General features: G+C 38.2%; 1 protein-coding gene across 1 annotated transcript; it reads right to left on the bottom strand.

Moving 5' to 3' along the window:
* Positions 1-3726: 3726 nt before the first annotated feature.
* Positions 3727-25353, bottom strand: apobec2a (apolipoprotein B mRNA editing enzyme, catalytic polypeptide-like 2a). The gene is made up of 4 exons (XM_062416536.1): positions 25124-25353; positions 6875-7099; positions 4538-4846; positions 3727-3936 (listed from the first exon to the last, which is right to left on the bottom strand). Exons 1-3 carry the CDS (start codon positions 25351-25353, stop codon positions 4543-4545), a joined length of 759 nt encoding a protein of 252 aa, XP_062272520.1. The 3' UTR covers positions 3727-3936; positions 4538-4542.
* Positions 25354-25810: the final 457 nt, after the last annotated feature.

Below are 25810 nucleotides of genomic sequence, written 5' to 3'. Positions count from 1 at the left end.
AGAGGGTCCTGCCCTGAACACGTCTATGCATCAATACTGTGTCATATACACAGCGCCACCTACTGGACACAGGAAGTCAGCCTCATATGACAAACATTATCCAATTTATATGAAATTTACAGGATGTCTTCTCCACATCACATACCACAACATGACATATAATTGGCGGGTGCTCTCTAGCGCCACATAGTGGACACAGGCAGTGATATTTCACCACAGCTATTTCCGATTGCGCCACAGCCCCGACATGCATGGGGGGGCGAGGGCCCGTTCATCGCTGCTTGCAGCTTTAATTAGGGCCCAAGCACTAAACAGTGCGAAGGCCCTATTGTATCTGTAGAGATTATTATTATTCGTTATTATAGGTCTGCCTTAACAAACGCCTTTTTGACAGCCTAAACGTGCCCCAAAACTCACCAAGACCAAGAAAGAGACGAAGATTTTGAGTTTGTTCGCATCTGATTCAAGGTTTGTACCTGGAACGAATGATAAAGGGTTTAAGCAATGGATGAAAAAAGGCATTACAGCGATATGTACCATGATCGAACGGGGGAAGCTGTAGAGTTTTGAAAAGTTAAGGGATACATTTGGATGAGATGAACATGAACAATATCGATACTATGTGGACACATGGATGTAGCTCATATGCATATTTTCTGGTCTTGCCAAAAGATAATAGGATGCTGGGATAAAATATGGCAGGGTTTAAGAAAAATATTAGCATAGGAGATACCCAAATCTTTATTCGTACTTTATTTGGGAAATTTGACACAAGATATAATACAAAAAGTATTGAGTATATTGTTAAAGTTCTGCTATCAGCAAGTAAAAAAGCAATAACAAGGTTATGGTATAAAGCAGATCCACCGACCATGGAGCAGTGGGTGAGCACTTTGGAAGAAACATTTGTAATGGAAAAAATTACACATAAACTACGATTACAAGAAACACAATTTCAGGAAAAATGGACTGATTATAGAACACAGCAAGAGGACCCCACCATCACCACTGGACAGTAAGGACACTGATATGTGAATAATTGCTTTTTGGAATGTGTAAAACCTGACACTGTAATTGTTGAAAGAAAATTTCAATAAAAAAATAAGTAAAAAAAAGAAAATGATGAGACTTTGTCTTGTACTCATGAGCTAACACTCGTACTTTATTTACTTCTCACACATGTACTAGCAATCCATACAGGAAGTGCCTGTTCCCTATCATCCACCGCCGGCCCCCTCTACTGGTTACCACTGGTGATGACACACTAATATCAACACAGGAATTACAGCATTTTCTGAAGCAGTCTGCTGGCACTGTGCGTGCGTCTTTACGCACCAAGTTTAACCGGCACCTGAACCTGCTCCGTGAGGAGATTAAGAGCCGCTTTGCCGACATCGGTGAGTACTTAGCAAAGGAAGCGTGGGACTTTAGAAGGACTTTAGACTGGCTGTCACAACAATCACACCTGACATCGCATCCCTGGTCAAAGGTATGCAAGCCCAAGGTGGCCATTAGTTTATGAATGAATAAACTGGCAGAGAGTAAAAAACGTAAGGAATAAATTGTTTATTGTTATTGATGTTTGTTGTTATTGATGTTTGTAGTTATAGTAATTATTACACATAAATGTGTATAGCTGTGTCCGAACCTGTGTTGACATGATGTGCAGGTCAACAGACTTCCCCTGTTCAAGTTAATTGTCTGAAGGAGATCTGTGACAGAGCTGTATGTATAGACCTAGGTGCTGATACATCTCTGAAAGTCTATCTTTATTCCTGATGTAAGAAGGTGTGTGTGTGTGTGTGTGTGTGTGTGTGTGTGTGTGTGTGTGTGTGTGTGTGTGTGTGTGTGTGTGTGTGTGTGTGTGTGTGTCCACTTTGTTCAGTTGTTAAAGGAAAACTGTTAAAGTTTAATGTTTAGCTCTTTTGAAAAGTGACATAGTTAAATGTCCTTGCAGTTATTATGTTTGTATTTTATACACCTGGTGAAAAACAGAAGGAAAGAAAACTGTATATACCTGATAACTGATATATCTTAACAATGAAACATTATCTTTCTGTTGTAATGAGGTAGGCCTATTCTGTTTGATTGTCAAAAATTAAACTGTGTGTGTGTGTGTGTGTGTGATACACCTGAGGACATAAAAAGGAAGAAATGTATCTATATACATTGTAAAACAAGGAAAATAACAACAAAAACCTACAACTGCTTTTTATTTTTGAAAAATAAGTGTTTATAATTAATCACTTTATTATTTTAGTGCGTGTATGCGGGTAGGGGTTGAGGGGGGCCTGGCTTGTCTTGGACACAGGCAAGGGGGGCTTCAAGGAAAAAAGGTTAGGAACCACTGTTCTATTCTATTCTATCCTATTCTATTCTGTTCTAATAACTTCTCAACCTGTGGACCCTTTCTAGTTGCATAGTTTAGAAAAACACTGCTGCAGTTGATACAATAGTTAGACTACTTCGGTGCCTGTTATTAATTGGTCTGAATTTTGATTGAAATGCCTTAACTTAATAATAATTAATAATTAACTGTCATGATACAACATTCCATCCCTAACTTGCATGTTTTTGGTCTTTGGGAGGAAGCCTGAATACCTGAATAGAACTCATGAAGACATAGGGACAACTTGCAAACTCCAAACGGGCCCCAGCCAGTCGATGAGTCCAAACATAGAACCCTCTTGCTGTGAGGTAACCACTCTGCTTTGTGATACAACATACAGTCTAATATTCCTTTTTTACTATTTAAAAAAATGATATGCATCAAGTATCAACACATTTATCACAGTAAGATAGAGATCACTAATAGGTGGACAGCGGTCCGGATCAGGACCCAGGCGCTGTCCTATCCGGACCCGCACCTGTATCTGATGAAATATTGAGGATTGTTAAAGTCTGTCTGAGCGTTTCTATTTTAACAGGCGCAGCTTCTACAGCTATTATGGTAAAACTTGAGTGGCCAATCGAATCTGTGCATTCGGACATGCAGAGGACTCGACTGTCAGTGAGATACACACAGAGAAAAGAGGAGAGACAGAGAGGAGGCAGATAAACTATTTCACATGGCATGCGTTAATCCAGAATGGACAGAAAGCTACATGTTCATCCTTCCAGAGGCCAGTTCAAGACCTGTATGTCTAATATGTTCTGAGACAGCAGCCATTATTAAAAGCAGCAAGGTTAAGTGCCACTATGAGACAAAGCACACTTTTGAACAAGCATACCAACTAAAATCAGCAGTGAGGGCACAGCAAATAGCTGATTTAAGTTTAAGTTAAGTTTAAAAGTAAAAAGGGATTCATTTTTATTTTTGTAAAAATAAGCACTGTTTAAGAAGCACAATCAAAAGCTTTCTGTAATGCACTTCATTTTAAAATGCCATCTTTATTTGATATAAGAAAGAAAAATGTATTTATCTTAGTCTTTTTCTATTTATTTGATTATTTATTTGAATCCCACAAGTTGAGTGTAAATAATAATACATTTTGTTGCCATATTATAGAATTTTACTATATTTATTTGACAGTCTATCTCCCCGTTAGACACAGATGTTGATGTAACTACAATGTTAATTAAAGGAACTGAAAAATAACACAGACATATGATGTTCTGGACCTTCACTTGAGAACATTTTCACAAATAGGACCTCAGTGAATTTTGATACAATACCCCTGCAGTAAGTAAATAAAGAAAAACAATTTATTTAATAAGTTACCAGGTTTATTTAGCATACAGCTTAATATTTTGAGAGGATAATGAAGCATAAATGTATTTATGTGTAGCGTGTCCTGTATTATAGTGGCCTGAGGTACACAAACTCAAAATACTCCATACATGTCCAGACTCAAGTCTACTGAGATAATTCAGACCTCAATTATTATTAATAAGCATTACTATCAGCGGCACCTGTAGAAAGTGAATCCACATCAGCTGCAAAGGGAGGAAGACAGAGAACAGGATGAGTGACTGATTTTCTATGTTGATGTCATGAATATTTTATTGCATTTTAGATATTTTTATAGTGCAATGTTGGGTTTATATAGTGACTTTGCAGTTGGAAACATTACTTTTGTTGCTCTAGGAAAAGCCATATTTAAAATATAGATCTATTCAAATCCTGTTATGAATTTATTATTTTAAAAAATAATAACTAAAAGACAAAACATTTAAAGAATCATCAATAAGATAAAGATACAATTCTAACAATACTGATCCCTACAGCTGGCTAATGGCTAATGGTATGACAGGATGAGAAAATCAGAGTTCTAATTCATTTCTTTCACCATATGTAATTATTATTTTTTATGGTGCAATGTACTGTGAACCTGTGTTGTTTTTTAGTATTGTAATAATACATTTCAAAAATTGCAAATTGAAATTGCATAGTTTATATGTAAATATAACATTATACCTACATTATAAATCTATCAGATATAGGGCATTTGTCTCTCTACATTTTCTGTCCTCATCTCTACTTACTCTAACAAAAGCAAAATCCAAAAAAAGAGCAGATGTTGGCTGTAACGCTTACTGTGGTCACTCGAGAATGTCAGCCAACTTCTCATGGTAATACTCATAGTTTTCTTTGCAGTCTTCCCAAAGGTTCAGAGGTTGTTCCTCGTTCTCCACAAATGTGTCCCAGGTGTAGGAGAAGTCCAGGGGCTTCATCACCCTCAGCTTACAACCAGCAGCATGCAGGGCCTTCAGCCCTATCTGGATCTCTGCTTCCTCCCACTGAAATAGACGAGCAGCAAAGATGCTCAGCTTGAGGTTTTTCCTGGCCTTTAACACTTCAGCTATCTTTGCTGCACAAGCAGAGCAGGGACTGGAAGACACATACCTAAGAGGAAGGTGGAAGATTGAAAAGAATGTTTTTTAATTTCAGAAAATAACAACAACAACAAATATATATATTTGTACTTATACACACACACAAACATATGTATATGTGTGTATACAGTATATATATATATATATATATATATATACACACGTTTTTTTTGTTTTTTTTTATATTTCACATATCTTAAAAGTACATGTGCCTAATGAAAACAAAAATGACTTAAATACTGAAGACCCCTAACCATGGCAACTGAAATCATGATCTTTCCTATGAACTAACCAATGGGGCTTTTCCATTATACTACTCGGCTCGACTCGTTTTTTTGCTTTTCCATTAGGGACCCCTAACCCTAGTACCTGGTGCTTTTTTTGGTACATGCTCCAGCGAGGTTCCAAGTGAGCTGAGCAGCGATTGGTCAGAGAGTGTCGTCACTGGAAGAGTCATGAGCACGACGTCCGACACAAGAATCAAACTCGCCATTTTTAAATACCGGCAACAGCGTTACAATGATTCGGCTCTCTTCTCTTGCTTTGTGTGTGACAAAAAGCCACAGACCAAGCAGCAAGTACACCATCGCCTCGATGTAGGGCATTTATTAACAGGCTGCTCATTTTGCGCTTGCAGCTTTCTGCTTGTGCAAACTCTCCATTCAGACACGCAAAACCCTCATTTAAATACCCTGTTGCACCTGTTTTCATTTACAGTTATTCTTAGTAGATCACCCGCAAAACGCACGCAATTTAGTACCCACTATTTGGGATCTTAGTAAATCAGGCCCATAGTGCATTAACTTAATCGTAAAGAGTTTTGTCTGACCAGAATATTGCTATGAATGTGCATTAGAGCTGGATGTGTCAAACTGTGCAGGGGGAGCTGTTGCTTTGACAAGGGGGGCTGCAGCCCCAACAGCACCCCCTTCCGGCACTAATGTATAAAAATCAGGGCATTTTAATCCCTTAACACTAAGGGTGTAACGGTATTTGTATTCGTCCCGAACCGTCACAGTACAGGCGTCACGGTTCAGTGCACGCAGTCATACGACGAATACGTCTGAGCGAGTTTTTTAAAAAGTCGAGTCCTCCTTGCGAGGAAAAAAACGTCTTTGGTTCAACAACTTATCCCTGCTGCTTTTAAGCCACCTTTTGACATTAACACTGACAGGGCCAAAAACATCACAAAAGCAATTGGCATATACATATCAACATCTATGCGCCCATATGCCGTAGTAGAGGAGCCCGGCTTCAAGTATTTATTAAAGGTGCTTGAGCCACGCTACAGTGTCCAATCCCGTGCGCTCCTCAGCCAGTCTGTGGTCCCTGCCATTTACAAGCGTGCACGAGCAGTGGTGGAGCATGAGCTGTCTACTGCACAAGCTGTTGCACTGAAAGTGCTACTGCCAATTAATTGAAGAATAATTGCTTGTTACAATCAGTCAGACAGAAATTACTGATTTAAAGAGCTCCAGGTCACTAAATGCACAACCCACCAAAAAACAGCAAAGAGCTGCTGCAATATCCAACAGTTTAAATCAAAAAACCAACCCCTGTTTAAGCAAAAATTATTTTGTTTTCTACTCATCAGATAAAATTAAAAAGTTAAATTCCTGTCAAAATAAATATATATAACATACTATTTTAAATACCAATATATTTTTACATGTGGTTTGATTGCTTTGGGGCTTTTTTTGAACCTCAGAATTGCAGTTGTACGTACATCAGAGCCATACTATGTTTGATATGCATCTAAGGCTATTCATAAGGTGGATAGATATTCTGTTATACGTTCAAATTTAAATTTTTTCGTCATTTTACAGTTTAGATGATAATTAATCACAAGAGGGTGGTTTTGAATGTTTGACCAGAGCTCCGAAGTGCATATCAGCCTCATGTGCATTTAAAAGCATAGTAGCCTGCAAACTGGAGGAAAGTATTCAAAACAAGGAAAATGTTGTCCAAACTGAAATTAAATTAACTTATCACATTCTATATGCCATATACCTTCTGACAGTTTAAGAGAGTTATGTACCAGGTGATTGTGTATTTAAGTGCTGAGTCATAGTCTGACAGGCACTGTGTGAAGAAGGCTTCCTCAGCATGAGACCCAGTATGCTCATCCTCCAGACAACCCCTTAGCAGCCCATCAGCTGTGTTCCCTTTATCCACCAGGTAACACAGGAAGGTCTTGTTGCGCCCCGAGGAGTATTCCACATTCTTGAATTGAAACTTAAAGGCAAAAGGGTCAATCCGGTCCCTGTGTAAAACAGAATAAATGAAAGAAAATTGGCATCTTATAGTTTTCACTAGAAAGTGGCAAATGTGAAAGGTTTAAGAGAATGGTAATGCGAGATCCTTGTAATAGGCAAACATTAATGGGTAAAATATTAAAATATTCATATTAATATTATTATGATATTATTATGTTAATAGGATGTCTGGGTCACGTTGCTTATCCTGATGCCACCGCGACCCGGCCTTGGATAAGTGGCAGAAAATGGATGGATGTTAATAGGACAATATGTGTTGTTAATAGCATCATTAAAGCATTTATTATTAGATTACCGGACGTTAAACACTCATAAGAAACCTGGTAAAAGCTTATAGGCTGCTTAAGAACATCAATAAAAGCCTTATGACTTTATAATTGCTTATAATAGCATTAAAAACACAGTTATTAAATAACATGTAATGTATCATTGTTACCTTTTCTTAGCTTTTATGTTGCTTTTGTAAGATTATTACATAGTTTATTATCCAAATAAAGAGCAATGTTTTATCAATCAATCTTTATCTTTATTTGTATAGCGCCAAATCACAACAAAGTTATCTCAAGGCACTTTACACATAGAGCAGGTTCTAAACCGAACTCTTCAGGTTTTAATTTTAAAGAGACCCAACATTCCTACATGAGCAGCACTTGGTGACAATGGCGAGAAAAAACTCCCTTTTAACAGGAAGAAACCTCAGGCAGAACCAGGCTCAAAGTGGGCGGCCATCTGCCTCGACCGGTTGGGGTAGAGAGGAGAGAGAGTAAGAATAGGAGAGAGAGAGAAGCACATAGAAAATAAACATTGAAGCTAGAAGGTCCGGGACTGGAATCTGTCATCCGGACGTCTACAGGCCCAGATTACCTGTGAGACGAGAAAGCACAGACAACTCTGTGGAAGAAGTTTAGGTTACTGAATGCATTAATAGTTCATGAATGTTATTGGATATAGATGGATGGATAGAGAGAGAGAGAGAGGAGGAGAGAGGAGCTCAGTGCATCATGGAGGTAGGAGTCCCCCGGCAGTCTAAGCCTATAGCAGCATAAACTAGGAGCTGGCTAACTATAAGCTTTATCAAAAAGGAAAGTTTTAAGCTTGCTCTTAAAAGTAGAGAGGGTGTCTGCCCTCCAGACCGAATCTGGAAGATGGTTCCACAGGAGAGGAGCCTGATAACTGAAGGCTCTGCCTCCCATTCTACTTTTAGAGATACTAGGTACCACAAGTAGGCCTGCGTTCTGGGAGCGCAGTGTTCTGGTAGGTACATAAGGTACTATAAGCTCTTTAAGGTATGATGGAGCCTGACCAGTAAGAGCTTTAAAAGTGAGGAGAAGGATTTTAAATTCTATTCTTGATTTTACGGGAAGACAATGCAGTGAAGCTAAAATAGGAGTAATGTGATCTCTCTTTCTAGTTTTTGTCAGAACGCGTGCAGCTGCATTCTGGACCAGTTGGAGAGTCTTTAGAGACTTGTTAGGACAGCCTGATAATAATGAATTACAATAATCCAGCCTTGAAGTAACAAATGCATGGATTAGTTTTTCAGCATCATTTTGAGACAGGATGTGTCTAATTTTTGAAATGTTACGCAGATGAAAATAGGCAGACCTTGAAATTTGTTTTATATGGGAATTAAAGGACAGATCCTGGTCAAATATAACTCCTAGGTTCCTTACAGTAGTACTGGAGGCCAAAGTAATGCCATCCAGAGTAGTTATATCATTGGATAATGTGTTTCTGAGGTGTTTAGGGCCAAGCACAATAACTTGGAAGTTACAGGTCATCCAGGCCTTTATGTCCTTAATACATGTTTGTAGTTTAGTTAACTGGTTGATTTCATTAGGCTTTATTGATAGATATAATTGAGTGTCGTCTGCATAACAATGAAAATTTATTGAGTGTTTCCGAATAATGTTTCCTAAAGGAAGCATATATAAGGAGAATAGTATTGGTCCAAGCACTGAACCCTGAGGAACACCGTGTTTAACTTTTGTTTGCATGGAGGATTTATCATTAACATTTACAAACTGGAATCTATCTGACAGATAGGATTTAAACCAGTTTAATGCTGTTCCTTTAATACCAATTAAATGTTCAAGTCTCTTTAACAGGATTTGATGATCAATGGTATTGAAGGCAGCACTAAGATCTAACAGGACGAGGACAGAGAGAAGTCCATTGTCTGATGAAGTTAGGAGGTCATTTGTAACTTTTACCAGTGCAGTTTCTGTGCTATGATGAGCTCTAAATCCAGACTGAAAATCCTCAAATAAGCTGTTATTATTTAGAAAGTTACACAGCTGATTAGCAACTGCTTTCTCGAGGATCTTAGAGAGAAAGGGGAAGTTAGATATGGGCCTATAGTTGGCTAAAACCTCTGAGTCAAGAGTAGGCTTCTTAAGAAGTGGTTTAATGACAGCTACTTTAAAGGACTGTGGTACATATCCTGTCACTAAAGACAGATTGATCATATTTAATAAGGAAGTGCTAACAGAGGGAAGGACTTCCTTAAGCAGCCTAGTTGGAGTTAGAGGATGAATCAGTGCTTATTGAGGGCAGGAGGTGATTAATTGTGTCCCTAATAGTTAAGATTTTATCATTAAAGAAACTCATGAAGTCATCACTACTGAGAGTTAAAGGAATACATGGATCAGTAGTGTTATGACTCTTTGTCAGTTTAGCCAAAGTACTGAAAAGAAACCTTGGACTATTTTTATTCTCCTCTATTAGAGATGAATAGTAGGCAGCTCTGGTGTTACGGAGGGCCTTCTTATATGTTTTAAGACTATCTTGCCAGGTTAGGTGAGATTCTTCTGATTTAGTGGAACGCCACATTCTTTTTAGTTTTCGTAAAATTTGTTTTAATTGTCGAGTTTGGGAATTATACCAAGGAGCTGTTTTCTGTTGTTTAATAACTTCTTTTTTAAAGGAGCGATGGAGTCCAGAGTTGTTCTCAGTAAGTCTGCAGCGCTATCAACAATACAGTCAATCTGGGGGGAACTGAAATCAGAATAAGTCATCTCTGTTGTATTGATACATGGCATTGAGCTCAACATTTATGGAATTATTTCTTTAAATTTAGTGACAGCACCATCAGACAGACATCTAGTAAAGAACATGTCTGTCCAGTGGTGTATAGTCCAGTAATAAAAATTCAAATGTTATTAAGTAGTGGTCTGATAAAGAAGGATTATGAGGGAAAACTATTAAATGTTCAACTTCAATACCATATGTCAGAACAAGGTCGAGGGTGTGGTTGTAACAGTGAGTTGGCTCATTCACATTTTGAGAGAAGCCAATTGAATCTAATAATGCAATAAATGCAGTGTTAAGGCTATCATTCTCAACATCCACATGAATGTTAAAGTCACCTACTATAATTATGTAATCAGTACTAAGGACTAAATTTGATAAAAGCTCTGAGAAGTCAGATAAAAATTCGGCGTACGGGCCAGGAGGACGGTAGATTACAACAAATAAGACAGGCTGAAAAGTTTTCCAGGCTGGGTGAGAAAGGCTGAGAACAAGACTTTCAAATGATTTATAATTAAGTTTAGGTCTAGGGTTGATTGTTAAGTCTGAGTTAAAAATGGCATCCCTTGACCGGTGTCTCGAGGGATGTGAGTATTGATATGACTGGGGGGAGTGGATTCATTTAGACTGACATATTCATCCTGACGCAGCCAAGTTTCAGTAAGACAGAATAAGTCAATATGATGATCTGATATTATATCATTGATTAATACACCTTAAGAGGAGAGAGATCTAGTGTTTAAGAGTCCACATTTAACTCTCTTATTTTGATGGTCCATTACTGGAGTGGTATTAATTTTGGTCAGGTTTTTATGTATCGCTCTTTTATTAAAAGCTGTTTTAATTGGTTTAGGAGGTCGGGGGACAGACACAGTCTCTATGTGTAATTGGGTGGGTAACTGCTCTAGTGGAAGCACAGAGAAGCGTGTAAGACTGCAGCTCTGTCTCCTGGTCTGGACTCTGGGTTGTCATGGGTTTGGGTCAATGATTTCGGCCATATTTCTATTTTATTATGGTTAAGTCGATTATTATGCACTTATTAGCAGTTAACTATGCTGTTCACAGCTCCCCCATCTTGAATGAGTACTAAATGTTGTCAAGGTGATAGAATGTGAATACAAATTTACATATAAATACAACAATTTAGACGTGAAGCAAAAAAAACACACTTCCAGATAGCTCTTATGGTTGTTTTTTAACTTTTCATCACTTTCACGTAAATGGCTGTTACATGCAATCACAAAGAGAATGTTCTATAGCCTTAAATAAGTATTTTAAAAAACAGTATAATTATTAGTACGATTACAGTATCTTTCAACATTGAAGTAAATTGTTGTTCTGTCCTCAATGCGTTCCATGCATATATTGACAGGCAGCTAAACGCTCCATTCCAAACAAGACTCTGGGTATTGCTTTTTGCCAGGTTTATTGATGAAGTAATGTGTAAAACTAAAAGGAAAATAAACAAATAATAGAATCATGAGAATTACATTTCTTCAGATGCATAAATGATAAAATAAACAATTCAACATCTGTGCGTGGCACGCCATATAAAGCATTCCCTAGCATGGCTAATAGAAATAGTACCCTAAAGGGAAATACACATGAAACACGTCACTAATAAACATGCAAACAAATACTGACAATGCAACTCGAACAAGATGTTTGCTGAAGTGGCTGGTAACACTAGAAGCTAGAAGCTGGCAGTGTGTTCTGTCGCTTTTCCTCCCACTTCCTGGATAAAGTTTTTTATTGAACGTTGACAAAACACCAGCCGCTAAACCAAAATCAGCCAGTAGATGGCGGTAGCACAGTTTTTAATATCTTCATTTAAATAAAACACAATGAAATAAATGAAATTACACAGATCAAATCTTTTTTAACTGATATTCTGAATCTTATGAACTAAACAGAACAATTGTATACTGTAAAACATATTCTGAAAATGTCATCACAATTATTCCAATCAACAATGTATTGATATTACATCTTAATGATCAGAAACAACAGAGTGTTTAATAGCAATTGAATATACAAATAGTTTTGATCCAGTAAAGGATGGAAAGGACTATTTTGGACTCGATCAGTCAGTACAGATATGCCAAGCTACTTAACCTATATGCTGCCCCACATTGGTTCCAGTGTAAATAAAAAATAAAAATAACAGTGCACAAGTACTCCATTCTAGTCAACTTTAGCTACATCATGCCCAACCATGCTATATAACAGACTGCTGAATGTTTGGATTTCAAATGTTTGTTCCATTGTGAAAGAGACTAATCACATATTCACAACAGCGGTTGTTATGCATTTATATATTAGAAATATAATTTTTGTTTGTTTGTTTTTTAAACTTGTTGTGTTTAGATAATTTTCTGTTCACATTTTATCAACCTTGATAGAGCTCATTCCAAATGGGGGCCCTTCGAATTCCATAGTTAACTGCTAGTAAGTATATAAGATCTGCTTAGATCTACTAGCTGCAAAACTGTTATTAATGAATAACAAGTATTTTTTCAAACTTACTAAGGCAACAACAACAAAGCTTACTTAAGGTTTATTAATGACATAATAGGTCAGTTAGTTATGTTCAATAAATCTGTTTGTAATGATAGTATCGTAGCCAACACAGCATCAGTACGGCTCAGAACATCATCTGGTCAGAGTCACCTTTGACCCTGAGATGAGTAAATTGGACCAGGTTTGATATAGACTGACATGGTCTCTCTCTTGGACAAACAAAGATCCATTAACATTCCATGGAGCAACCAAAAGTGACAAAACTACAAAAGTAGCGTAAGACAGATTTTGGTTTCTCCTTCAGACGTCATAACTTATCAGAGAGACGCAGAGACTTCTTCTACCATCAGATTGGAATCACACAGATTATGAATGGACACACAAATTAAAAGGAACATTCCTGACTTCCCCCTCTGTGTGTCCTGAAACCACACAGAGCATAAAAGTGAGAAAATTAGTGTTAAAAACTTAAACAAGATGGTCTTGGTCAACAGTATGGTTTAAACAATACCAATTATTTATATCAGTATCAATTACCTAAAGAAACCTCCATTATCACAGTTATTACAGCCATCACAGATAAATGGGTATTTGAAGAACTTTCTCTTTTAGTAAACACAAATGTTAGTATGAGAATGTTACTTAATGTCAGAAAGTGTTACATTGATGTTATGTTTACATTATGGTGATAATCAATTATCTATCATGGAATAAGTAGAATAACAATGTGATCATGCTTGATCATATTCATCCTTTTCAGGTTTTAATGAATAGCAGCTTGATGACTCAAGCTGATGTTATATTAATGCCAGAATGACACATCCTGTGTTCTGTGTTACTATGTTATAGTATGCATTTTATAATCAGAAATAAATACTGAATGAATGATGATGATGTTTCCCGGTAAAAGCTGGATTAATCTGATTGGCTGACACACAAGCCCTCCCCAGGAGAAAAAACAGCTGCACCCCCTCCGAAACCGGCTTTGCTTTGCTTCAGGTTTTGCTCTGCTCATCTTTTCTTTCCTTCACCTCACACATTCTTACTTTTGTCACCTTATCTTATTCTTTTAATCTTTAGTTATTCTTTATCTAAGTTTTCTTAAGTTTTTGTAATCTTGTAATTGTAAAAAGAGAAAAAGGCCTTTTAAGTAAACACGTCATTAAGTTTTGCATTCAGCCTCAGGATTTTGACATGTGGCCAACACTGAGATCTCTCCAGAAAGTTATTAAACAGTGAATTCGTTAAATTGGACTTTTCCTCCATCTGTCATCAACCTGCAAGAGCTTTTGGGCAGATAAATGTCTGTCAACCCTACAACTCATCATAATCGAGTGGAACAAAGTCTGCAACCCTAACCCAGACAACCACCGGACCAGGCAGTCTGACAGAAGGCCAGCCGAACCCGGATCATCCTCACAGCACTGGACCAGGAACGCTCTCTGAGATCTTCCACTTGGTGTGCGTTCGCGTGGTTCTGAAGGACGGACAGCTGAGGCCCTCTGACCAGATAAAAGTAGGATCCAAATATTGCTTTAATCAAGGGTTGATGTCAGATCGAGTAATTCAAATGTTCTTTGAAGGTAAAACTCAGTAAAACAAGTTTTCTTAGTTTCCACATAATTACATCTTCATTTAAATTCATCATTCACCATCATCTTTCATTCATGTCGCTATATCGAGTAACAATCTGTTGAATTCATATTGTATTGCAAACTCATCATTACATTTATTTATAAGTCATATATTAGTAGTGTGTAGTTAATAAAATCCATACAACTCAATCAATTGTGTATGTCTATTTTTTGAAGTGATACAGGGGATCTATTGAACCGTAGAGCCATGAACTTCAGAAATTTGACTGATTTAGAAATGTATTGATTTATTAATTGGTTAATCAAACAACCAATTAAATACATACAATCTTTATTTCCTCATAAAAGTGAGGTGGTAACCCTGATAACGAGAGCTTATAATTTTTAATATCCATAATTGCTACAGTACAAAGACACGCACCAATGACCCCGGCCCCGTAAAATTATCCCGAAGTTCCTGCAGTGGAAACAGGGCCTATATTGCCTAATGTGAAATGCATTGCATTGTCTGTGTAAAACAAAAACAAAAAGGGTAACACAAAACAAATAAGGCTTGGTAAGTGATTTAGGTCAAAATCCACAGTCCACCCTCTGTGAAAAGATGTATTTAAAAGTTTAACTGAACCAAATATGAAGCTGGCCACATATGCCGGAAGCTTGGTTCTGCATGCTAGGCATCAATGGCGTGCACAGATAGACACTAGGTGGTGCTATAGCACATGCCCTTTGCCCTCTGGACCAAGCAAGTGCCCTTTTGAAAGTTCGTTTTTTTTTTTTTTTTTTTAACAGTGCACTGTATGTGGCCTATGTTGACATGATCATCTATAAATGCTCGACGATTAAAAGCGTGTGATGAATAATAATGCTGCAATATGCGCCCCCTCCCCCCACCCCTTCATCCTACGCACACACCTCTCTTCCTTTGTCAACGTGAACGCGCAGAGCGGACACAAACAGAGGCACGTTGCAGCAGCAGTGTACAGCTGCAGCCCACACACACCTCCTCCCCTGCCCCACCAGCCAGGTAACACATAAATGAATCGGGTCGAGTGTATTGTTTGCCCCCTAAGCCTCAGTTGCCAAGCTATAGCAACGCTAGCCCAAATCAATAATAGATATGACGTGATGACCACCACACAACTAATGTCAGTAGAGTTTGCCATTGGTACAGCATGTGAATCTATCAGTATACTTAAGCTGAATATTTAGTATTGTGTAGGTTTACATTAGGCTACATCATTAACACTTGCAGTAGCCTAATTTATTTGCTAAATGACAAACAGGCAATTCCCAATTTCCTGCAGAAAAAGTAACCTTCTGCCTTGTTGTAATGTCAACAAGCAGTCTTACTCATACTTTTGGTCTCTTTTTATTTACTAATTGCAGCATAATGCCTAGAAAGGAGAGGGTAATAAAGGAAAAAGAAAGAGAGCTACAGCAGGCAGCCCAGGGAAGCAGCTCTCTGCTCTCCTGGATAAAAGCATCCACCAGCAGCAAGGAGGAAGAGGAAGATGAAGATGAAAGGTCAGAGTCAAGACCAGAGTCATGTTAACTGTTTAGGACCTTATAAAGCTCAGATTTGAAAGTTGAACTGTTCCTCTAATTCTATTGAAATATCTTAAAAAGCTGTCCACATTTTATTTTAACTAAACAAAGTGGTTTGGCGGTACAAAATCAGGCATGAAGCTATATCCCCTAACCCTAACCCATAACCAACCATTAGTTATTTCTATGTTACAAGACTTGCAGTAATCTTGTATTTACCTTAATAGGCTATAATTAAAACTATTATTATTTTATTCTAGGCAGCTACAGCAGGGAAGCAGCTGTGTGCTGTCCTGCAATAGGCCATCTACTAGCATGGAAGATGAGGGAGATAAATCTCACACTGCTATAATAAGGCAGCCGGCAGTTCCACATGCTGCACAAAGTGCTCTTATTTTTCACTGAGCACCTGCCCCCCAAAATGTCTGTGCACGCCACTGCTAGGCATGGTAACATGACAATGACACAGCTCACTTCCAGTAGACTTAACACTAACAGATTTGTCACTCTTTTCGTGGACAGTCACCAACCCTGACATGTCAAGAAACAAAGGGGTCTTATTAGCATTTCCAGTTTGGTTTATTTGGAGAGCCAGCAGATTTTCACTGACATCTGAGGATAAAAGAGTTGAGAGTTCTTCTGTGTCATTTTTTGCACAAATGGCTAGCTTTGAATGTGGTCGTGGTAAAATAAAGATTAAATTAAAGAGATTAAATAAAGATTCAAATATTTTGGGTGAATAACAGCCAGTGCCGTTCCTGGCCTCCATAAGCAAAATTCTGCTAAGGGGCCCTGACCCATGAGCCAGCTGCCATGTAAACCATTTATTTCATTTGCCACACAATCATGTTTACTGTGAGAGATGAGCATCCATATTGCCTAACTATTAACTAATTAACATTTTAAAATCAATATTTAACCAATACTCATTGCTGCAATCTATTGCTCGCAATATTCTCCTTTAGTCCAAAGTTGTAACTAACTTAAGTTAACCTCGACTGAGAATAGATCATTGTCTTGTTTAAAATTATGTGCAACTTATTTTTCTGCACTTCATATCAAATAAGCCTATTCTCCAGAGCACAGGTGTTGCTTGATGCAGCCTGAGTTTTACTTCTATTCAAGGTGCAAGCTTGCTGGTGGTCGGCACAAATGCAACTTTCTTTCCAAGCTGCAATTCAGGAACAAACACAGTTGCTTGTTCGCGTTCATCAAATAAATACAGTGTATCCCCAAGCAATTTTGTGCTCTCCTCACATTTTTACTCACTGTGGGTTCATTTTTCACTGCACATGCATCCTGCACCTCTAGCGAGCAGTACAAGTAGGAAAAACCCCAAGATGTGTTATTGTGCAGTATAAAACTGTTATAATGTAATAAATCATAAAACAGAAGTTGAATTTCTTGAAATTATTTAAAAAACAACAAAACAACAACAACAACAACAACAGGAATCTCTACTTTGTTACGATACAATACAAACTATTTACATTTTCCCTCTCTTCACCAATCATTTTTCAATTCAATTCTCTCTTATTTTTTATACTATTACAGCAAATGTGGAGAAATTGTTCAGTTTCCAACATCAATGGGACATAAAAATTGGGCATATATGTATATCTGTGGATGAATAAGTTGCAACGCTTCATCTTGCCTACTGTTATCAGTAAATATGAGCACGCTTTTGTAACTCGGTTGTGGACTTGGCGGTGGGCGGGGCCTTTTCGGATGCACGGGCGTAGTCTGCGTATAGGCAGGACCGGCTCTGATTACAGCCCTGTAAATGGAAATGGTAAATGGATTCTAGTCTTTTCGACCACTCAAAGCACTTTACACTACAACTCATTCACCCCATTCACACACATTCATACACTGATGGCAGGCAGCTACCACGCAGGGTGCCAACCTGCACATCAGTAGGAAGCTAACCATTCACTCGCATTCATACACCTTTGGCACAGCAACGGCAGCAATAAGGGGTTAAGTGTCTTGCCCAAGGACACATCGACATGTAGACGAGCATCTTTTTCTTTTGGGGCTTGCCATTTTTCTAACATGGCATCCAGTGACGCTGTATTTAATGGTAACTTGGCAGTTTGATGACTGTGCCTCACTGATCACGATGACTTTAACACAAATACAGATGCAAAATATGAGAATTAACTACTCCTCTAATACAATTATATGGTAAATGGTCACTTATATAGCGCTTTTCTAGTCATTATAACCACTCAAAGTGCTTTTACATTACATGTCACATTCAACCATTCACACACATTCATACACTGATAACAGGCGTCCACGCAGGGTGCCAACCTGCTCATCATGAGGAGAGTAACCGTTCATACACATTCACACACCGTGAATTGAACTGCTGATCTTCCAATTGGTGGACGACCGCTCTACCTCCTGAGGCCAAGACTACCATATTAGACCAAAAATAATATCATGGCATAACTGCATTTTACCGAACTACAACTGTATTTTAATTGTATTACCTGCCAGAAATCCAACCAATTGTCTAACAGCCATGATTCTGAAATTAGTCTGGACAACCAATTCCAGGTTAAAATCGGGCTGAATCTGTCACATCCTGTCTGTTGTTTCTGTTGTGTTTTAGTTCATGTCTTATTTTGAACGATTTTCTCCGTGTGTGTAGTTAGTTTTACTTCCGGTGTTTTCCAGCCTTAGTTGATTTCCTCATGTGTTTCACCTGTGTCTTGTTTCACTCACCTGTGTCCTGATTGTAATCCCCCCTTGTCTATATACGTTGGTTTTCATTTCAGTCATTGTCTGAGTCTCTGTGTTATTTGCCTGTGTTCATTTACCCCAGTGTTTATTTGTTGAGGTTCTCCTGTGTTGGCAAAATAACGTGCATTGTCCAACCTGCAGTCTGGATTTGGGTCCACCTGGGGGGTATTCCAGGTAGGAGGTTCAACAAACTCTGAGTCTAACCCAGAACTCTGAGTTGACTTACTCTGAGATGGGAAACTCTGAGTATCCGGTTCCAGAACAGCTGATCTGAATTAGGTAAATCAACTCTGAGTATGTTAACCTTGACTTTAGCGCGTGCGCGACCACTATACAAAGCCATCATCAATGGAGCCCCGATACCTTGATTCACCATGGCAACTACTGAGAAAAAAAGCTTGAGTTACGTCACCTCACTGTAACTGGAGCTCCCCCTGCAGGCCTGTGGTGAATATGATCATAAATTTCACAAAAAGTAACACTGCTGTAGACGCTAAGGAGAGAGAAGCAGCATGGGAGAAAATTGCTGCCCGAGTCAATGCTTCAGTTTTAATGCACCACTCCACTGACTTAACTTACCTCACTTAAAATTGTAGCATACAGGTGAAAAAGTGGTGTAATGTATTTGGAAGCAGCTAAAAATAAAATAAAAAAACATAATTCAGAAAAGTAAGGCACATTTTCCTGGCTGTGATTGTACCTCGCTTTGATTTTATTCATAGTTGACGTAGGCTATTAAACAAAGTAAATATTAATTCAGTGGCTATTTCAACATGTAGTAATTTAAACCCCCAACAGAAAGCTGTTGAACACATGAGAGGACATATTATGTCCTCTCATCTAATATCCTGCTTACTAGATTAACATTGTACACTATTTTAACACTTTTATTCAATTACTTACAATTATTTACATATAATACATATTGGAGTCATTGATTTTAAGACTAACATGTGACGATGTGTACATGAATATTAAATAAAATACTTCCTAAAAATTAGATTAACAAGAAGGCAGATATGGCCGGACAATGTTAAGAAATGATTGAGTGTAATGAACAGTGATACCGTTCTAACAGATATTCATCTCGGAATGAAAGCACATCCAATTGAGCCCTGAGTACATCTCCCGACATAAGGCATAGCTAATTAATTCTGCCTCGATATCTATCGGATTGCGAAGAAACGGACAACCCATGTGTGGCAGCTTGCTTCAGGTGGGAGGAGACAGGTAGAAACTCCGGGTTTCTTAAAGAAAACCTGCCAGCGAGCAGGTTATGTTCACAGAGTCAGTTACCATGGTGACTGACTCAGAGTTTCAGTTACCTCTCTTTCTGGAACGGATAACACAGAGTTTCCCTCATCTCAGGGTTAACTTACTCTGAGTTTTCACATAACACGCTTTCTGGAATACCCCCCTGCTTTGCATTTTCATGACAGAGTCTGTGTCTCCCAGATGATACTGCAAATGGCTTTTTTGTTTTTCCTTTTCAAATACGGTATGTATCATATTTCCCATTGACCTTGGGAAGGTATGGTGGTATGAAAAGGTGTGTACTAGTCAAGCCTGGTTGTAGGTACAGGCTTCTAGATAAAATGCTATTGAACCCCATTAACAAGAAGGCATGGTGTCAGGTTCCAACTTGCTGTCAGCATGGGGGCAACTTGGCAAGAGAGGCAGAGCTAATTTTACACCAGCTGGATGGCTGAGACTGGAATTCCACTGCATTATTATTAGATTGATTTTTGTGTGACACAGCTCTGTGGTAGGGTAGGCAATGTCATTTTACTGCTGTCAAATATGACATGAGTTTGAGAGTACACCTTTGGAACCAAAATCAAAACATATTTTTGCCACTGGGGAAATCTGATGACAATGTTATCCACCTTCTCCCAAAATACAGAGAAAATTGAGAGCAACCAATTATTAAGGACTTTCAGTTGTGGAATGCTGCAGAATTGCTATGAAAATACAGACTGGCAATTGTCTTTCAATTGCAGCATTAATAACAGACTAAATCTTTTGAGACCAATGTCACTACTTCCCTCACACATGCCTTATAGGGCCTTATTAATTGTGGAACGCAGCAATTTAATGGGACAGTCGCAGTGGCGGACTGGGACAATAATTCCGGCCAGGAATTTGACTCCATTCCAGGCCACCCTGTTCATACAGACCATCAGACCTCAAATTTTGTATTATAACCCTATTTGTTTAAATAACAGTTCAAAGAAATTTGAGAGTGACCAATAAGTTCTCCATTTGAATAGAGGGTTTTCATTGAAAACATTGTATTCAAATGTTATAGCAATGGGTGAACCCTCAAAAACTCATGAGGAATACAGCAGGCATAGGACACACAAATGTACAAGGCAAGACACACAAAACAATAAGAATACTATTTTAAAAAGAGAATGAAAAATGTTTAAATGACTAGCTTTATTTTTTCAAGCATTCCTGTGTTTGCTGTCCTCAGCTTTCTGCAGTGAAATCGCTCATTCATTCATCTCAAAATTGACACTTTTCACCAAATGCTGTGTTATTCAGGATTGAGTGGAGGTCTGTGTGTGTTGGTGGAGGGTGGATGGGTGGGGTAACTATTTGTGTCGTTGAACGGTAACAGCTGCTGGCTCTCTTCATTCACTTTTCTAGCTCGCTCGACTTCCTCTGTAGCCGCTTACTGGCAGAGGAACTCTGTCCCCTCATTCAATGTCCATTAATTACAGCAAACTACAGCAGAGGCTAACGTTAACTGCTCCTCTCCTCTCTCTCAGTGGGGGCAAAGCTGAGCCCTGACAGGCAGCGGTGGAGAGTTGTCAACAACTCAACTCAGTAATTCAACAACCCATAAAAGACTCCAAATGCCAAAAAATACTTTCTTAAAGAGTGTGATTTAAAGATATAAACAAAAGCTATAATGTTCTTTACTGGCCTGCCCTCCTGGTGAACATGTCACTTATTTTACAATATTTAGCTGCATCAGTGGCATTCTCTGTCTCTCTCCCTCTCTGCTTCACCTTTCCTTTTCTTCTATCCCTCCATTTCTTGCGACTTGAATGACAGGGCTCTGGGGCTGTAATATTTTTGATTGAGGAGGGTCGCCGAGTGGTGTGATTACGTACCCAAATAAGTGGATTTGATTGGTCTGGGTGTCCGGCAACTCGTTCTTGCTCGCTATATTGTCGCTGGTAAAGTTGACTGTTCAAGTCAGGCTGTCATTACCCGATGTGAGTATAGACATAAAAACACATATATATATATATATATTTATGTCAATGTGTAAATGTGTATGGATGTGAGTCCCTGCCCGATGTGAGTCGCACATGCGCAGTCGGGTCCGCCATCATGGACAGTTACATACGGAACACCACTTGGAAAAACACATTACTCGCCCGACTCAATCGCCATTCGCAAGAAAAAGTTAACAAAAAAAGTATATATATACACACCCATATGTATATATATACACATATGTATGTATGTGTGTATATATATATATATATATATATACATACACACACACACACACGCCTAGTGTGAGTACAGTTAGTTAGTTATAGTTAAAGAGATAAGCTTTATAGAAGAATAGGATCAAATATAAAGAAAAAAATTGGCTCTGTTCCAGTATGCCAGGGACACCTGGGGGGTATTCCAGAAAGCGGGTTATGTGAAAACTCAGAGTAAGTTAACCCTGAGATGAGGGAAACTCCGTGTTATCCGTTCCAGAAAGAGAGGTAACTGAAACTCTGAGTCAGTCACCATGGTAACTGACTCTGTGAACATAACCTGCTCGCTGGCAGGTTTTCTTTAAGAAACCCTGAGGTTCTACCTGTCTCCTCCCACCTGCCAGACAGCAAGCTGCCAGACATGGGTTGTCCGTTTCTTCGCAATCCGATAGATATCGAGGCAGAATTATTTTCGCAATGCCTTATGTCGGGAGATGTACTCAGGGCTCAATTGGATGTGCTTTCATTCCGAGATGAATATCTGTTAGAACGGTATCACTGTTCATTACACTCAATCCTTTCTTAACATTGTCCGGCCATATCTGCCTTCTTGTTAATCTAATTTTTAGGAAGTATTTTATTTAATATTCATGTACACATCGTCACATGTTAGTCTTATAATCAATGACTCCAATATGTATTATATGTAAAATTGTGTTAAATAAAAGTGTTAAAATAGTGTAAAATGTTAATCTACTAAGCAGGATATTAGATGAGAGGACATATGTGTTAAACAGCTTTCTGTTTGAGGTTTAAATTACTACATGTTGAAGTAGCCACTGAATTAATATTGACTTTGTTTAATAGCCTACGTCAAATATGAATAAAATCAAAGTGAGGTACAATCATAGCCCAGCAAAATGTGCCTTACTTTTCTGAATTATGTTTTTTTATTTTATTTTTAGCTGCTTCCAAATACGTTACACCACTTTTTCACCTGTATGCTACAATTTTAAGTGAGGTAAGTTAAGTCAGTGGAGTGGTGCATTAAAACTGAAGCATTGACTCGGGCAGCAATTTTCTCCCATGCCGCTTCTCTCTCCTAAAGCCTGATTTATACTTCTGCGTTAGCGTCTGCAGCGGTGTTACTTTTTGTGAAATATATGATCATATTCGCCACAGGCCTGCAGGGGGAGCTCCAGTTACAGTGAGGTGACGTACCTCGAGCTTTTTTCTCAGTAGTTGCCATGGTGAATCAAGGTATCGGGGCTCCATTGATGATGGCTTTGTATAGTGGTCGCGCACGCGCTAAACTCAAGGTTAACATACTCAGAGTTGATTTACCTAATTCAGATCAGCTGTTCTGGAACCGGATACTCAGAGTTTCCCATCTCAGAGTAAGTCAACTCAGAGTTCTGGGTTAGACTCAGAGTTTGTTGAACCTCCTACCTGGAATACCCCCCTGGAATGAACTCAATGTTATGATGGGTAGTGAGGGGTGCAAAAACAAGATGTCCTGTTGAATAAAAGTATCTATTGCCAATGAACTGACTTTTTAATTCTAGATTCAATATTTAATTCACCCTGAAACCATGTCCGTTATTGTTGTCTGTACTTTTCATGTTGTGTTATTTATTATTGTATTTATTGTAATGTGTATGATGTGTTTTAGCCACCTGAATTGGAAGAATAAAAGTAAATTCCTTATTTGTGGATAATAAATGTTATTAACATTAATATCTTCTTTAGTGATACACTAATAACACATGCTGAATAGTTAGATCAGACAACAAGTCCAGTGAAAAAATGGCTACCTATACACAGCCCAAGCATTCCCTTTTACCTGGTGTGGTAACCTGTTACATTCAACAATTTAGATTACATGTCTTGCACACAATAGATAAAAAACTAGAATAAAAGACAGAAGCACAATCTCTTAACATGAACTCTATTATATCAGGTCCTATCTCAAGCTTCATATCATATCAACTTCCACTACTAAGAAAACAAAGAGAAGAAGGCAAGAGTTCAACAAAAGGTTCTCGGTGACCCACAAACCATCCCAGCAGGGATAGAGAGATACTTTAACTGTCCTGCTGTGGAGAGTGTTTGTTTGATGCAAAGTAGTCATAATTGTACGTACATAATTGTACATACATTTCTGCGTCTAACTTTTCTTCTTCTTTTTTTCTAAATACTGAAAAGCTGCTAGCCTATATGCTAGAAGCATATAAGCGGCTAACATATGAGCATGATCTCCACTAAACTGGGAAGACTTTTTCCAGCATATTGGCACTGTTGTGTATGTTAAAAAAAAAAAGAAATATATAAACATTAAATTAAGTTTTAGATCAGATTTTTTACAGTTTTAAAATATTTTTAAAATATAAATTAACATTATTTAATGTAGAAGGTTTTTGTTCACATAGTACATTTTAAATGTAAAATGTAGTATTAAGCATGTTGTTGCCTTAAATTATATCCTCATATTGCAACAGAAAGTTGATCCTGTTAAGGATCCACAAATATATTAGGATTTTTAAGGTAACACTCTTAACACTCATCTATAATATTTAAATGAAGCAATCCTTTCACATCATGTATGGTATCACAAACACAAGTCGTGTAATTAGACGATGTTGATGTTTGGCCTGACTCAAATAAATGCAGAATTAGTTAAGCACAACTGTGTGTTTTCAAAGTGTGTCCTTTAAAGTAACTTTAAGAAAACACACATAATGCATCATCAAGAATATATTACTTATGGTTAATGTATAGGTTATTCAATAAGTTGTCATTATAGATATAACAAAAGGTAAGTTTATCATATTAGTTTTTGTAAAGCACTTGGCTGACATTTCAGATTTACATCAGCAGTCCTAAATGTCAGGCAGTTCACTCAGCTCAACTCTATGTGCTTCTCAGTTTCAGCATGTGGGATCTGTGAATCCTGTCTACTGCTCACTAGGGTGATCAGAGAATCAGATTTCAGACAACTTAAAGCCATCATCAGCCGAACCACAGACAACACCAAAGACAAACTGTGCCAATCAAGTAAATGTCTTTTAAACAGTTACATCAATCAACTTGCCTGTACATTAAATACTTGGTGATGTGGACCTACCCTGCAATGATTTCAAATGGAGGTAGTTCCACTGGCTCAACCTGGAGATCTCCATTCTGAATGTTATCTGCTGCACAATTGGTGGCTGCCGCCCCAGCTGATGGGATCTCTCCATTATCCATTGCCTTATCGCCTTCATTCTTCACTTCCTTTACATCCTTGGTCACTTTAGCTGCTTCTTTTTCTTTTCTCTCTTTTCTTCTCATTACCATACACTTTCTGTCAGCCATGGTTAAAGATTGACTGTTATAGAAAATAAGATAAGTTGTAGAAAAAGGCAGGAGGCAAGGACAGAAGACCTGAAACAATAAATGACAGAACAGAAAGGAGGGGAGACAGAAACAGTAGGGAGGAGTTGAATGATAGAGAGCAGAAGGGAGAGAGAGAGAGAGAGAGAGAGAGAGAGAGAGAGAGAGAGAGAGAGAGAGAGAGAGAGAGAGAGAGAGAGAGAGAGAGAGATTCATTTCAGAGATTCTGCATCTACAGCCTGATTGCAGTGGATTGAGGGGGAGACTGGTATCATTTACTATTGTGAGTGGGTGATGGTTCTGTCATTCACGTCTGAGAAGTTGGGTATAGTAGTGGATGGTTCTGTTTGATTTGGTCAACATGGTACAGAAACAGAAGGAACAGTAGAGCAGAAATAGTTGGATTATGGTTTTATATAAAACAGGAGGTGTGGGGCAA

This window comes from Scomber scombrus, chromosome 3 (genome assembly GCF_963691925.1).
Source record: "Scomber scombrus chromosome 3, fScoSco1.1, whole genome shotgun sequence".
Lineage (NCBI taxonomy): Eukaryota > Metazoa > Chordata > Actinopteri > Scombriformes > Scombridae > Scomber > Scomber scombrus.
Note: the sequence above shows the minus strand (reverse complement) of the source record. Positions and strands in the feature narration are given on the sequence as shown.